This window comes from Dreissena polymorpha, chromosome 1 (genome assembly GCF_020536995.1).
Source record: "Dreissena polymorpha isolate Duluth1 chromosome 1, UMN_Dpol_1.0, whole genome shotgun sequence".
Classification (NCBI taxonomy): Eukaryota; Metazoa; Mollusca; class Bivalvia; order Myida; family Dreissenidae; genus Dreissena; species Dreissena polymorpha.
This window is the reverse complement of record NC_068355.1, coordinates 165,424,214-165,441,573: the sequence shown is the minus strand read 5'-3', so window position 1 is coordinate 165,441,573 and position 17,360 is coordinate 165,424,214. Positions and strand designations below refer to the sequence as shown.

The 17,360-nt window shown below is 35.7% G+C and overlaps 1 protein-coding gene across 1 annotated transcript; it reads left to right on the top strand.

Moving 5' to 3' along the window:
- The first annotated feature begins 5,491 nt into the window (after window positions 1–5,491).
- On the top strand, window positions 5,492–17,029 carry LOC127867626 (S-adenosylmethionine sensor upstream of mTORC1-like). The gene is made up of 4 exons (XM_052408935.1): window positions 5,492–5,521; window positions 14,322–14,496; window positions 14,915–15,028; window positions 15,610–17,029. The coding sequence occupies exons 2-4, from the start codon at window positions 14,334–14,336 to the stop codon at window positions 15,759–15,761; spliced, it is 429 nt and encodes a 142-aa protein (XP_052264895.1). The 5' UTR covers window positions 5,492–5,521; window positions 14,322–14,333; the 3' UTR covers window positions 15,762–17,029.
- Window positions 17,030–17,360: the final 331 nt, after the last annotated feature.

Genomic DNA, 17,360 nt, shown 5'->3' with positions numbered 1-17,360 from the left:
ATGTCTAAGTCTGTTCTAAAAACACTGAACTTCAAACCATTTTTCCTGACATGTTTTTTTGCTGGACGGACAGAAATCATGGTAATTCCTGTATACCTTCCTCCATTCTGATTTAGGGGTTTAAAAAGGCAAAATCAATGTTACCTTTTGGCAAGCCTTTTAAACAATAACAACAACCATATTGCTCTTTTCTCATATATTCATCACCTTCACTGTTTGTGTGCATTCTTGTAAGCCAATAACATTCATCGGTTGACCTACTTTGCAACACATAAAAAACATCATTAAAGACAAGTAGCAAAAAACATTAGAAAAAATGGCCTATATTCCAAAAGTGCATATTGGATAATATAAATATAGCTGAAAAAAAGCAACAACAAAAACCAGCAATATCTGTGTGGTTATGCATCCTGTGTTACCCAATTTACAGGGGAACGCTATGACAACACTAATTTTCTCAATTATTGTTGCAAGCAGCAGGCCTGAAAAATCAATGGATGGTAACAAAGCAAGGATCATTTTTGTCACAGGCCACCAGACAAACAAAGTAAACAAGAGTGTTTCAGTTGAGGAAGGATGTCGACTACATCTGTAAACAAACGGGGGCCTGCCATAGGGAGTTTGTAGAAAATTCACCTTTGTTGCTGAACAGGGAAGTTTCAATTTGGTAATAACTCGTGCCTCCCTCTGGCAAAATGGGGCTTAATGCTAGTGAGTAAAGTGTCGTCTCAAGTGAGCCTGTGCAGTCTGGCTCAGCACAGGCTAATCTGGGACAACACTGTCCGCTTTTAAAGTAAGTCTCTTCTTTGAGAAAATCCAGTTTAGGCAGACAGTGTTGTCCCTTGTCTGCACAGGTTATTCTGGGATGAAACTTTACACACATGCATTAAACCCTACTTTCCCTGAGCAAGGCTCTATAATATGCTGGTCCATAATGCTGTGATTGCACTCCTGAGTTTTTAATTTATCTGAAAAAAGTCTGTAGCATGATTATCCTTGTTCAAATTTTTAAAACTACATTTCAAAAGGAACCAATTACATTCTGGATCTGTTATAAATGTGTTGGGTGCCTTTTTATGGCTTTAACAGCACTGTTAATTGTTATAAAAACAAATTTAGAAAACATCCTATAATAATAGACAATCTGACCAGAATTTATCAATAATAATTAATAAACATTAAGGTAACCTTACAAAATTTGATGCAGTTTCTTTTCCCAATTTGTTCAAATAGCATTAACGATTTACACAAGCCATAATTATGGTTACATGAATTGTACAAGTACTGCTGCCTCTTATGTTTATAGTTTGGTAAACAACGATGGGCGAGAACACATTGGCATGTGTTATTACCTAAATACCCTGGAACTATCTGGCATTGTAACAGCCCTATAGGTTGAATAAGCAGTAGCATATATATTTAATACCTATAAAATTCTTTAGACATGTGCTGACAACATATTCTGATTTGGAATGACATTATATTGCAATATAAATGCCTGACTGACTTTTTTCATGAACTTGTTCTACAAAATCATTGTGAATATGTCACGCTTTGTAGAAATAGTTTTAAAATGCTACAATAATATGTCACTGAAAATATAGTATAAATGTATAAAATAAATACGTGCATAAACTTTATGTGTGTAAATAAATATGAAGCAGACAATGAAGTCCTAATTCTGAGTTTATATGTTATATGTTTATAAATACAGTCTAATACTGAAAGGCAGCTGTGAATGTACCGAGCAGGAGAAAGCACTATACAACAATACATATGAGACACCCTCTGGAAAAACCTGGCTTATGCAAAGTATGTTAAGTGTAAATGTAAAGTATCTTCCCAGATTAGCCTGTGGAGTTCGCACAGGCTTATCTAAACGGAACTTTCCACATTTACTGGATTTTCACTGATGGAGAGAGTTCCTTTAAACGAAAAATACCATAAAGAAGAAAGTGTTGCCCTTGATTAGCCTGTGCAGACTAAATAGGCTAATCAGTATCTGGGACATAACTTAGTGCACATAAATTAAAGCCTGTGTTCCCAGAGAGAGGCTCATGAAGTTCAATCCTTTGCTCCATGAAATAATAGTAGCTCATCCTTGGCATGGTGTCATGTACAAGGTTTACAACACTGGCGTTGCAGGTTCGAGCACTCAAACACCCTGATCTACTCAATCATCTCCCGCATGAGATTGTTAAATGATATGTAATGAGCAAGGTCTGATCAAAACTTGTTATGCAAAGACCTAGCGTTACCCCAGGAGTGAGACAGCTCCTGTATCTTGCACTTGCCCAAATAATCCAACTTCTAAAAAGATCGCCCTGTTGCAAAGGCCTGGTTACAATGGTCTGGTTGTAAACACACAATTGCAATGGTCATATGGGAGAGAGTCCCATTGCACTCCTTGTAAATTAACAATACACACATATCATCTATTTATCATCCTGTTTCTCCCTTGATTTCCTCAAGCACTTTCTCCATGCAAACAGTTAATGGGATTAGTAACAATTAGCGGCATAACATTTGAATTAGCAGTCTTGTTTTGTTTATTGCGAGTCCTCAAACAAGCATAAAGTGACAAAGTTATAGGAGACCTAAGGAAAAAAATAAACTATTACATCTTTCAATACTGAAGATAACAAATGTGGACTATATAATGGGTTGCCAGTTTCCACATAGAATCCTGTTATTATTGTTTGTATCAAGTACTGGATTATGAACCAAAGTGAAATTGGATCATATCAACTGATTGTGCCCAACAAATAATATATTAAATAATATCTATGGACATGATACATCAGATCAATGACACATTTATTGAGTGAATACGGAAGAACTTACAAAGAAGAATTTATTAAGGAACGAACAAACAAATAAGTAAATGAATGAATAACTGCATTAATAAATAAAGAATAAATGTGTTCATGGCTGGCGTAATACATGAATGAATACATTAATAAATCAATCAATCATTATGTTGTTACTCTTTCTGGATATTACATAATTCTTTTTTTATCAGAAGCCTTTATGATTGCTTAAACCATAATCTTGACGACAACTCTGTAAATGTGCATCACATGGTCAATTGATCAATCACAAATCGTTACATTTAAATCAATACCTTATAATAGCATATCAAGCACCTATAGGTTCATTATTTCAACCCATATTGCCCTTGGTTAAGCACCATCAATAATCAAGATAATCATTATAGCACTAAAATAAAATTCTAATAATGTCATGATGGCATCATGTATTTAATAATGATTTCCCCTAATTAATTAATACATGTACTTCATTATTTTGTCAATTAAATTTCAACAACAGCCTTAATTGCATAAAACAAAAGAATTTATAGCAATTTGAACTACTACAACTTATATTTCCTTGTCTAGTTATATTTAAAATGTACTTTATTTCATGTATCTCGTAGAATTACATCAGGACAATACTAAATAACTAATGCCGCCTCTGCAGCCGTCATTTACCATTAAGGCAGTATGTATACTCTAATTATGTCAAAGTGACATCATTGATGTCGATACATGTGGTCAAATCAGTATGACATTACTCAACACTTTCACAGACAAAAAAAAAACAGCTAAAAATGCTTAACATAAGAAAACGCGCTTACCTTTATTTGCCCTAATTCTTTCTTTGCAAGACAGCATTTATCGTTGATATTAAACCGGCGCGATAGACAAACACTGTAGAGCCGAATAACAAATGTAAATAAACAGAAATTACTCCGCTTTTAATAACAAATCAGTTGTATTTCAACATCGTGAAAGGTTTAAATCGTCTTATATGTCACTGATAACGAAATATGGAAGAAAATAAGAATGTGTCTGATATGTCATCAAATCCGCGTATTTGTTTTTCAAAAAAACGTTGCGTGTATAATGAACTACATTATTGCAGACGATTTTTGTTGTTCTTGTGTGTTATGCGGTCCGGCACCTGAGTGTGAAAAAGTAAACAATCATTGAGCTACAATCGGAATAAGCAGGTTCACAATATTTGTTCCATTATCAGATTGCTTTGTCCTTGGCGCTATATCATATCTCACTAAATCGAGTTAGCCGTCTTTAAAATTGAGAATGAATAAATGCAAACAACTGTTTAACATTTTTGTAAATCGAATAAAATACAAGAAATCGAACATAAACTTTTAATTATTTCGTTTTAGTTAAAATATGTTTAAAAATAAGACTTGCTTGTGACAATGATCTCTTGATAAATTGATAGATCTTTTATTATTAATACGTAGGTTATTTATCTATAAATGGAAATTCATGTATGAGATGTTTTGATTTATTTTATTTGTCTGATGGTAAATATAGAATTAGGCTCAATAATATGTGTTTATCATTTAGAGACCTTTCAGAAACATGTCTGTTCAAAACATGTCTGTTCATTAAAGGGACCTTTTCACAGATTTTGGCATGTATTGAAGTTTGTCATTAAATGCTTTATATTGATAAATCTAAACATTGGATGCAAGAAGGCTTAAAGTAGCTCCAGTAAAAAGAACAAGAATTAAATTTAAAAAGAAGAAAGGTAACCCTCAAATGGGCTTGAACCACTGACCCATGGGGAGTCTATTGCTTAGACCACTCGGCCATCCGTGCTCTTACAATGAGTAATGAATTCGAAGGGATCTTTTCACGGTTTGGTAAATTGACAAAATTGAGAAAAGTTGTTTCAGATTCGCAAATTTTCGGTTTAGTTATGATATTTGTGAGGAAACAGTAGTACTGAACATTTGCCATGGTCAAATATAGCCATTATATGCTTCTTTTCACGATTTAAAAACCTAAAAATTATAAAGCGTTGCAACATGAATCGATTGAAAAATTTGGAGAGTTCTATTGTTGTCGTTTAAATTTGTGAAACTACAAAGATTGCGTATATAAGGTATAAAATACGTAACTTGTGTATGCTTGGCAGGATAGCTCAGTTGGCTAGTGCGTTTTTACTTCAGGATTCCGGGGGTCACTGGTTCGAGCCCTGCTACGGGCTACTTTTTTTCCTTTTTTAAATTTTATTTTTGATTTTTTACTGGAACTTTTAAAATTAAATGTTTACATTTATCAATATAAAGCATTTAATGACAAACTTCAAAACATGCCAAAATCTGTGAAAAGGCCCCTTTAATACTTTATATAAGCAAACCTCGTAGTATCACAAAATACAACGACAACAACAGAACTGTCCTAATTATTTAATCATTTCGCTTTACAATTTTCAGGTTTTTAAAATGTCAAAAGATGCATATAATAGATATTTTAGAGAATTGTTAATGTTCAGTAATACTGCTTACTCACAAATATCATAACTAAATAACGAAAATTTGCGAATCTGAACCCATTTTTAAATAATTTTGTCAATTTACGAAAACGTGAAAAGGCCCCTTTAACAGAGTGCAATCTAGAATTTAAAGGTTGAATGTAACTGTACCGTAAAATTAGACGCTTGGCCAGTTGCTTTCAAGCGTTCAGCGGTACAGATTGAGGAAGTAAGATTTATGAATGAATGAAATAAATGATTCATCAACATGATGAATCTGAATGACAATTGCTTAACTTCTTTTTTTATTCTTAAACACTGTGTTATAAGTAAGAAATAATAATAGTATACATGTGTTACAAAATATTTGTATGCTCGACATTTGATTGCAGAACATTACACAAATGTCACATTAACCGGATATTTTATTATTCGGATAGTTCTGCATAAATAATTTTCATTGCACAAACTATTGTGATTGTAGGACATAAGCCCCCCAGGACAAAACCCCCCCAATGAAAAAATGAACATTTGGACAATTGCCCCCCAGTAGAAATGACGGGTAGGATATAAGCCCCCCAGTGCTTATTTTGCATCTGGATATTTGCCCCCCAATGCTTATTTTAGAAGTGGACATTAGCCCCCCAGTGCTAATATCATATGTTGTTTCCATTAGACTAGTATATCTCTGTATTTGGATTCAGTATTATTTTCATATCTCCTTAATATATAATCATAGAAACTTGGATCATTATAATTCGAAATAAAAAAGGTCCAGAAACTCACTTCAATTGCCTAATCTTAGGTAAGACAAACATCTTAAAGAATTTGAATTGTTTTTTAATTAATCAATCAAAAGGATTATCAGTTTGTTAAAGGTGTGACATGTGGCTTTGAAAATATACTTGTTGATGAAAATTAAAGGCTTCTGTATTTAATCAATAAAAAGGATTAAAAGGTGGTGATAACTGGACATGATTATCTGCTCAATCGAGTAATGTCATTTAGAATTAGGCACTGGGGGGCAAATGTCCACGTCTAAAATAAGCACTGGGGGGGCAAATGTCCAGATGCAAAATAAGCACTGGGGGGCTTATATTCTACCTGTCATTTCTACTGGGGGCAATTGTCCAAATGTTCATTTTTTCATTGGGGGGTTTTGTCCTGGGGGGCTTATGTCTGGATCCCAACTATTGTCCTCATCTGGAAAAAGGCAAGCCAAGAATAAGTTAGCGATTGTTTGCTAAATTAAAATGTTCCTGCAATTTTTGTACTATAGTCATGAACTCCTGAGGTGTTTTCCTTTGGACTGTTACATGGATATTGTACCATGAAATTCAAGGTGCATACAATTTCAATTTAAAGCAGGAGTGTGAATTAATGCTTTCTAATCTACATATTCTTATTTATGGCAAAGATATACTTAAATCTTTGCAACAGTTACTTGGCCAATCAATCAAATAAAGTGGTTGTTCGAGGCATTTATTGTTATACATACGAAACATATAACATTATAAGTATTATAATAAGGACAAAATATCGAAGTAAATGGAAAACTACTTTTTTCAATAGCATGTATGCACAACAAGGTTCTCAGGAATATTTCTATCATATTTTTACTTCTACCACTGTTTTTTCATTGTCCATTAGAGGGTTTTATACTACTATTGCTATTTCCTATCTTTTCAGATCTTGATCATTGTTGATAGAGACCATTAAAGTTCATCCAACAAATAGACGTATTCTTATTTATGATCAAGATCGTTATTAACTTTTGTAACTGTCAATATAAATATAAATTTAAGCCATGTCTCATGTCTGTCGATCAAACTTATTTTATTTCACAAGTGTCAGAGCTAATAATGCACGAAAGATCTATAATGCCAACACCATGATAAACAACAGTTGTCTCAGATAGTACACCCTGCACATAGGTCATGCACTTGAAGACAACCGTAACACACTTAGTTTACAGTCTCCTTAACATGTATTTAATATACATATACAAGATACTAAAACCATGCCAGAGGTACAGTGTCCATTCCCAGGTTGTAAATACAAGACTCCGGATGTCGATCCACTGCACACAGCGCAGCACATCCTGCTGCACCACCAGCTGTCCATGTAGCTGTTGAAAAATTGAACACGTACGACGACCAACCATCTCCGCCGCAGGTACATGTGAGGATTGGTCATATTTTCAAAGTTGTTGGAAAGACTATGTTGATGCTACAAAGGTTACTGGTAGAGACAAGATTATACTACTCCTTGAGTGTTGTGACGGACCTCTACGTAAGGACATCACAAGAGCCAGTGGAAGCCTCACCGATAAAACAGAGGCTCAGGTACTTGCTGCAATTCGTAAACTGGCCGTCCGCAAGGAAAACACGATGGTGGCACGCGTCACGCTACATAATATGCGCCAAGATTGGGACGAGACTGTGCGAGGTTTCGGCGCTAGGTTGCAGGGTCAGGCAAACATTTGCAAGTATTTAATCAAATGCCCTGGGTGTGATATTGACATTAGTTATACAGAAGCCATTATGCGCGGTGTGTTAAGCAGAGGACTCGCAGATCCTGAAATCCAAATGGATCTCCTCGGTGATAAAAACCAGGACATGAGCCTTGAGGACATTTTTCAGTTTGTGGAGGCTAAGGAAGCAGGCAAACGTTCTGCCTCTCGCCTGTTAGATCGAGAGTTGGTCAATGTTGCCAGCACCTACAAGAAAACACAGAAAGTATCGAGACAGTCTGACTTAGAGGTTTGCTCATATTGTGGTAAATGAGGACACGGGAAGTAAAGTAAAGCACATATTCGCCGTACTCAATGCCCAGCATTTGGCCACAATTGCAAACACTGTAAGCGTGATCACCATACAGAATCCATGTGTCGCAGCAACAGGGTTTTTTTTGGCCCGATTTTATAGCCGAAATTCGGCTATGTTCCCAATCCCAAAAAGTATACTTTTTTCCCAAAATGTGGCAAAAAATTCCCAATATCCCCCCCCAAATAAAATAAAAAAAATTTTTTTTAAATTTTTTTTTGAAAGAAGTGTCTAAATGCATATTTTATCTCAATTGTAATTCAATTACATCTAACAAAGTATTATATGATTTTGTTCTTTTAATTTGAATGGTTATAAAGAGTTATATCATATTTAGTATTTCCCTAATTTGTGGACTTTTCGTTGGAATAAAAAGGCTAATGAATTAATTTACCCAATTTCTTGAAAATGCCGATAAAATTCCCAATTCCAAAGCCATGGGCTTTCTTCCCAAAAAGTGGGAAAAAAAACCTGAGCAAGGACAGGTCCCACCGCCCACCACGAGCCCGTCAATCCAGGGGAACTGATCATGAGAATGCACTGTTCGACTCCTTGTGTACATTATTTGACAATTCATACTGTTTAGACACAAGCTTCAATAGTGATGTGTGCACAGTTAGCAAGCGTAATTATAGTGTACCTCTCGAGCATCATGTGTATGACATTCTATCAGACACTTGGGTCCGCCAAAGTTCCAAGCCACTGCCATTTATAGATGTGAATGTTCACACTGTGTTGGAAAGACTATACTGAACTTGATCTCGACGACATGTATGCACGCTCCACCCCAGGCCTCCGTCCCTGCCATGGCTGATACTGGTTGTCAGAGCTGTTTAGCAGGCCTTAAAGTTATCCATCGCCTCGGGTTTAACGAGAATCAGATCTACTACCAGTCACCAACTGCCAGTGAGAATCCTACACCACCACCAGCTGTCGAAAAACATGTTGCTGCCCCTGAAGTACTCCCTACCCCCTAGACGTTCAACCCGCTTGAGACGTGTTCCTTCATGGCAAAAAGACTATGACATGGAATCTGATCCTTCACTATGAATTTTTCTTCCATAATGTTACTTTAGTGTGAAGAAATACTTTAAGGACTATTTGACTAGTGTTTTTGTTTTTTTCATTCACTTTAATTGATCTATTACTTAAGACAGTACAAGACATTTGTTTCATTAGATCAGTCTTTTGTTTTTTAATTCTCATAATTACCCAAAGACTTGGGGGAGATAGAGGGTTTTATACTACTATTGCTATTTCCTATCTTTTCAGATCTTGATCATTGTTGATAGAGACCATTAAGTTCATCCAACAAATAGACGTATTCTATTTATCCATAAGGATTGTCCTGGGGACAACTTTTAACATATTTATAAACATGAAAATTTTAATGAGTTTTTTAAGAAAACGAAACCTACCATAATAACACTCAGTTTTCAAACACTCTAAATTTTTGAAAGACCCAGTTTAAGTAAAAATAAATATTTTCGTGACTCTAAATTTTCGTACATGTATACAGATTTGGCCCATAATTAATGACTATACTTTTTCGACAGTTTATTTTGTAATGCTATGCTACCAGAATTCTGCCCTATTGCGCTTATCTAATCACTCTTTTATAATGCATTTGTACCACGGGATAAGGAAAATAATTTCCTGAAAGACAAATGCCTTAAGGCTATGGACCATAACACTTGCATTATTAGGTAAATAAATATATATACCATTATTTATGCTAGACAGTGTGGTATTTAATATACACATGCTATTATTTGTTGAAACAAGTGACATATACAGATTGCATACATGTATGTAGGGCTGTCACGATAAGCCGTGAGCGTACAATGGTATATCGTGATACGACAAAACTGTATCGCGATATGTATCGCAATATTTTACAGAATGTATATCTGTAAAGAAAACAGCAGAATAACAGGTTTTTACAAACTTTATTAAACTCAATAATCTGACAACACTGGTATCATGGTATGACTAGAAACTGTAATGCATAAGAAAAATTATTTTCTGACTATATCCTGTCAAAAGGGAATCAACACAACCTAAAAAACTTGATAGAAGTAGCCATAATTTCTATCGAAAACACTCATACTTTAAACAGTAGAGATTTTTGTCAGAAACTTTGGCTGTAATAAGTCAAACAAGGATTATTATCATGTATTACAGTATAAATTGTTTCTATGTCTAAAGCCTTTCACAAATCAAACCGAAACTTCTGTTACTTTCACTAGATTGTTAATTTAGTAACCATCAGTTCAACAATATGGTAATAAAATGGGCAGTGTACTGTGAAAATGGGGTTTGAAGCCATGTGCATAAAGTGTCATCCCAGATTAGCCTGTGCCCTCAGTACATGCTAATCCGGGACAACTTTTTCCGTCTAAACAGGATTTTGCCAAGAAGAGACTTGCTTTATATAATATCATAAAAGGTGAAAGTGTTGTCCCTGAAAAGCCTGTGTAGACTGCACAGGCTAATCTGGGATGAAGGTTTACACACACTAAACCCCCTTTTCATAGAACAACGCCCACATGTTTCTCAAATGCCCAATTCTGTATGATTTGAAGAGGCACTTACAATTAAGCTATTCTATCAATATTTTTCCCCCAAATGGTAAAAAAACCCACAGGATTCATTTTGCAGAGAAGTCAGAACAAGGTTTAACACTGTTACTTAATATAGAAAACCTGTTTCCACTCAAGGACTAGTTTAGGTGTAGGAATTGTTTCAGACATTAAATATATATAGGTAGCTCACAGGCAGACCTAGTTTTGGTATTGCATAATAATTTAAATAAAGGATAAATGCATAAGTGATTTACTTATGCATTTATCTTTATTAAATATTATGCAATACCAAACTAGGTCTGCCTGTGAGCTACCTATATATATTTAATGTCTGAACAATTCTTAAGTCGAACCATCACTACTTGTTCTGCTCTGTAAAGCAGGTGATAAGCATCTTGTTCTTGCTGGGCCTAGTGATTGCCTTTATGATGGTGACTTTCTCTCTGTGTGAAACCTGGGTATTTGGTTGCTCTTGTTTGCTCCCTGTTTGGCTAGTTGGTCAGCCTCCTCATTTCCTGACACTCCACAGTGGGCAGGTATCCACTGCAGTGCTATGTTGAAGGTATTTGCCGAGTCTTGTCATAAGTTAAGCTAGTTTTGGGGAGGTGTTGATTATCAGAGCTTCAAGGACTGATCTTGCATCTGTGAGGAATACTACTGAGGTGGTATCTTCTGGTGCTTCTTGTCTCAGCTTTGTATTGCTTCACCTCTTTCCAGTGGCCATGAAAGTGTGTTTCATTTCTGCATGATGGATATCTGATGAAAATCCCTGCTCCTCCGTCTACAACAGGTCTAGAAGCTGATCCGTCTGTGTGTATACATGTGTCCACAGATCTGATGGGAAATCCTCATTTATCATGGCTAAGATATGACGTCTTTTAATGATTTCATTTTGTGCTTCTGACTAAAGTAGGGGGACAGTAAGTCTAATTTGCACTTTTGACAGATCATTTGCTGTTGGATTACAATGTCTTCATGAGTGGAGTTGTTTGAGTGTCCAGCTGTTGTGCAAACTGTCTGTTAAGTGTCTTCAATTGGTGTACAAAACTACCTCTCTTCAGCTGATTTTTAGTACCTTCTGTAAGTCTAGCTTTTTATTGGATGGTCAGGTAGGGATTTGAACTTTTCAAGCCTGTAGTAGTACTTAGTTTGTCTTCTTTCATGCAGTGGCATTATACCAGTAAGTTTTTCCATGAATGCAGTGGGTGTCCACTTGGTGGCCCCTGTTATGATTCACAGTGCTTGGTTCTGTACTTGTGAGGGGCTTTGCTGGTACGTCTTGGCTGTACTGGACCATGCTGCTGAGCTATATACATTGTGGGTCTCACTGTGCCCTGGTATATGGTTTCAATATTGCTCATTAGCACCCCATGTTGTTCCAGCAAGTTGTGCATCGAAGCAAGTTTCCTTCTGGCGGTTCCTTCAATATGGCTGATATGTGACTTCCAAATTTGCCTCTTGTCAAATGTGACTCCTAGATATGTAGCCTCATCTTCTTCCTTCAGCTGTGTTCCTGCCATCATGATCTCTCCAGCTTTTGCTTTGGCTTTGTGGACATGGTGAATAGTGTAATGGATGATTTTTCCACAACACATCAACTTATATGTAATGTTGATACGTTCGGGGCCTTTCAGGCTTATAAAATGTATCTTGTTCTGTGAAAATTGGGGCAAAATGTATGTGCTAAAGTGTCATCCCAGATTAGCCTGTGCAGTCCGCACAGGCTAAAAAGGGACGACACTTTCCACTTTAATGGTAATTTTTCGTTTAAAGGAAGTCCATTTTTACAGAAAATCTAGTTTAAGGTGAAAGTGTCATCCCTGATAAGCCTGTGCGGACTGCATAGGCTAATCTGGATGACACTTTACGCACATGCATTAGGCCCAGTTTCTCAGAACAAGACCAAATTATGCCTGACACTGAAAGATTAAGTAGCCTAAATATCTCTATTGCACATACATATATAGCTCTGCTGTGAGAAAACCAGTAGTATTTCATGTGTGTTGAGTGGTTGCACAGATAAGCTATTACGACCATCGTTTGCTATGCAAACTAACATGCCGCATAGTTAACCGCTTTATTCTTCGATCAGAATAGCTCATGGGTAGAAAACTGAAACATTAAAAAATTGAACACATTTCTAAGCATTATTCAAAATTATTGAGTATATATCTATATGAAATAATTATAAAGAAATGCTGTACCTCAAAAATTACAAACATTGATCTAATTTCAGTCTAAAATATTGTAGCCGTATAACCATATATAACTTAAAATTTGTAAAGTCTTGTACTTAAAAAAGCTACCCAAAAAATGTATTGAATGAAAAGGTTGAGTAATAATCTACTCTCAGAATTTCAAAGAAACTTAAAAAAATATTTACAAAGGCAAAAATATTATTGCAAATTATGTATATACACAGCACTTACTCCGTGGGGGACTAGGACTTGACTTATTGATGTTTTTTAGCAAATTGTGCAGAACGCGCCTAAGATTTGGTAAGCACAATTTGACCAACAGGGAATCACAATGATAGGTTACAAAAAAAATCAAAATTAAACATTGTTCCAGCACATAAGCCTATGCAGTCTGCAGTCAGAAAACACTGGGCTTTTATGGAATTGTTCACTTTAAGGAAGTCTCTTCTTACAAAATTCAGCATAGCCGGAAAGTGTAGTACCATGTTTGCTTGTGTACTAAAATCACATGCATAGCCGGAAAGTGTAGTACCATGTTTGCTTGTGTACTTAAAGCACATGCATAGCCGGAAAGTGTAGTACCATGTTTGCTTGTGTACTTAAGCACATGCATAGCCGGAAAGTGTAGTACCAGGTTTGCTTGTGTACCTAAAGCACATGCATAGCCGGAAAGCCTAGTACCAGGTTTGCTTGTGTACTTAAAGCACATGCATAGCCGGAAAGCCTAGTACCAGGTTTGCTTGTGTACTTAAAGCACATGCATAGCCAGAAAGTGTAGTACCAGGTTTGCTTGTGTACTTAAAGCACATGCATAGCCGGAAAGCCTAGTACCAGGTTTGCTTGTGTACTTAAAGCACATGCATAGCCGGAAAGTGTAGTACCAGGTTTGCTTGTGTACTTAAAGCACATGCATAGCCGGAAAGTGTAGTACCAGGTTTGCTTGTGTACTTAAAGCACATGCATAGCCAAAAGTGTAGTAACAGGTTTGCTTGTGTACTTAAAGCACATGCATAGCCAGAAAGCGTAGTACCAGGTTTGCTTGTGTACTTAAAGCACATGCATAGCCAGAAAGTGTAGTACCAGGTTTGCTTGTGTACTTAAAGCACATGCATAGCCGGAAAGCCTAGTACCAGGTTTGCTTGTGTACTTAAAGCACATGCATAGCCGGAAAGTGTAGTACCAGGTTTGCTTGTGTACTTAAAGCACATGCATAGCCGGAAAGTGTAGTACCAGGTTTGCTTGTGTACTTAAAGCACATGCATAGCCAGAAAGTGTAGTAACAGGTTTGCTTGTGTACTTAAAGCACATGCATAGCCAGAAAGCGTAGTACCAGGTTTGCTTGTGTACTTAAAGCACATGCATAAAGCCAAGTTTTTTCGAAGCTTGGCTCATATAAAAGTCCCTTTTTGATGCAATTTCAGTTACAGTTAATCATGACAGACTCTGAAAGTGTAAGTAGTGGAACAAACTTCTTAGAGCGGAGGGCTCGTGAAAGATGGCTGAGTGAGACAGAATGTCACGAAGAACACCTGAGACTCGCTGATTACGTCAAGGGGGTCCATGCCGATCTGAGGAAGAAATTTAAAAGTAGTTCAGGTCAGTGTGTGTGCAGACTTTCTTCAATTGCATCATAATGCAACTCAAAACACCCACACTCAACTCAATTCTTATACTACAAAATAATCTGTGGGGCATCTGTAACGGTAGTTTGAAATTAAGCTAGTGTTCTTCTTGCAATAACATATCTTTTTAGTTCTTGAAAGCCCATACACTCTCAAAATCAACGAATATTTAGTACAATATTTCGAAAAATAAAGTTGACACATACAAATCGATGTTCCTTATAGCAATATCCAGAATTTCAACGCTAGATGTGGTTTGGAACCTAGATTTAAAATGATACAAAATGCTTATTTTGTGGGAAATATTTTACAAATTTGTGTTGATTTTGTGTATTTATGTTTTCTCTAAGACATTTCTTGTAAATTGTTTCTTTTTCATATGTGTTGTCTAGGAGAGGGAGACCTGGAGAGGATCTGGATTGAACACTGCGGGAACAAGACTGTGTTGTCTCAATATGCAGACGCTATGCACACCCTAGCAACCGAGCACTGGACCAAGAATCAAGGTGATTTAACCCTTTCCCCCTTAGAAAGAGAATTTTGATGCATTTGCAGTTTCTTAGAAAGTTAAATTTAATTAAAGATGTTTCTTACTAGATTCAAGTTTTTAAGGTTTCATTTCCAATCATTACTGATGAGCAGCAAATAGCAAAAACCTTTGTTTGTTTCCAAAAGTGGGCAGGAAGGTCATTTGCAATTGCATTTATAAGTCTACAAGTAAATATGGATAATCCCATTGATTACAACTGATATATTCAAACATGTCATAACAAAAGTTAATTTGCAATGAGCATTTGTTTTTCCCAGTGATTTAAAAAAATTTATGAGAGTTCAGTCTCTTTTTGTAATTAGTGATTTAAAATTTTTAGTGAGAGTTAAGTCTCTTTTTGTAATTATCTCTCATTAACATAATTCACCTAGAGACAAGGAACATACTGTAGAAAGATAATGATAGAAAAGTGATTGTTGGATGTTTAAGCAACTAAATACTTTTACCTTTTAACCTTTTTAAAACTAAATGTGTATTGAGTGATATTAAATTATTAATAGTTTATGAATATTAATATTTGATACACATTTTATGTAGAAACCAGAATAGACTGGTGTCGAGAGGTTACACATGAGTATTTCATGAAGGGCGGACTTCAAAAGGTACTGGACAAAGAAAGAGAAAGCTGCAACATGAAGAAACCAAAAAAAAGCTGCAGCTTTAAAAACAGAAACAAGTGCCTCTTCTGATGAAACGAAGAATACAGACGATGAAGCTATTACAGAATATAGGGTGTCCAAAAATGACAGTGAAGACTTATCAATTTCTCTTCAGCAGCTCTCACATAAAAGCGAAACTTTTGTTAGTGACGTTGATCAAAAGTTGATTCCTGGTCAGTTGTCAAACATTCATGAACCCTTTTTAGAAACATTGATCCCAATGGGACTGCAGAAGCTAGTCTGAAGAGTTCTTTGATTGACAGTGAGGATGCAGTATTGCCTGGTAGCCAAGCAAGAGATGGCTATGCCTTAGATGCTAGCAGTTGTATGGACAACACCACCTTTGCAGCTGGAACATTGGGGGACGTCATACCCCAGAAGTATTCTTGCAGCAGAGTGTAAGTATGGGTTGAAAAGTCTTCACTATAGTCCCAAAACTAATAGTAGCCTTCAGATCTGGTACTCCTGTTATCCTGTAAGTATAACTGGCCCAAAATACAGAAATCCTGTAAGTATAACTGGCCCAAAATACAGAAATCCTTTGTATAACTGGCCCAAAATACAGAAATCCTGTAAGTATAATTTGCCCAAAATACAGAAATCCTGTAAGTATAACTGGCCCAAAATACAGAAATCCTGTAAGTATAACTGGCCCAAAACACAGAAATCCTGTAAGTATAACTGGCCCAAAATACAGAAATCCTGTAAGTATAACTGGCCCAAAAGACAGAAATTCTGTAAATATAACAGCCCAAAATACAGAAATCCTATAAGTATAATTTGCCCAAAATACAGAAATCCTGTACGTATTACTGGCCCAAAATACAGAAATCCTGAAAGTATAACTGGCTCAAAATATAGAAATCCTGTAAGTATAATTTGCCCAAAATACAGAAATCCTGTAAGTATAACTTGCCAAAATACAGAAATCCTGTAAGTATAACTGGCCCAAAATACAGAACTCCTGTAAGTATAATTGGCCCAAGATACAGAAATCCTGTAAGTATAACTGGCCCAAAATACAGATCTCCTGAAAGTATAACTGGCCCAAATAAAGAAATCCTGTAAGTATAATTTGCCCAAAATACAGAAATCCTGTAAGTATAACTGACCAAAAATAACAGATACAGATGGCTGACACATTTCTAGTGAGACCAGCTTGATTTAGCAAGAAATCTCTGTCCTTGTTAAATGTGATTTGTAATTTCATGATATTATGCTACATATTGCAAAGAGCTGACACATTTTTGCTGAGACTAGCTTGATTTAGCTAGAAATTGCAGTCCTTTTTTAAAAAATATTTTAATAAGTTCATGACTATATATATATATATTTATATATATATATATATATATATTATATATATATATATATATAATAATATATATATTATATATATATATTATAGATATTATATATATATATATATATATATATATATATATATATATACACAATTTTATGGATAATTGCATTTCTTATGATTGTTTAATTTGTAAGACTTTCATCGTGGGTCTCCAACATTTTTCTGTTGTATCAAGTAATTATCAGGTGTGTCATTAAGAGCAGGGTGTCAGGTATTTCTCCTCCCCCCTTCTTTGACCAGAAATCCAGACTACTTTTTTTATT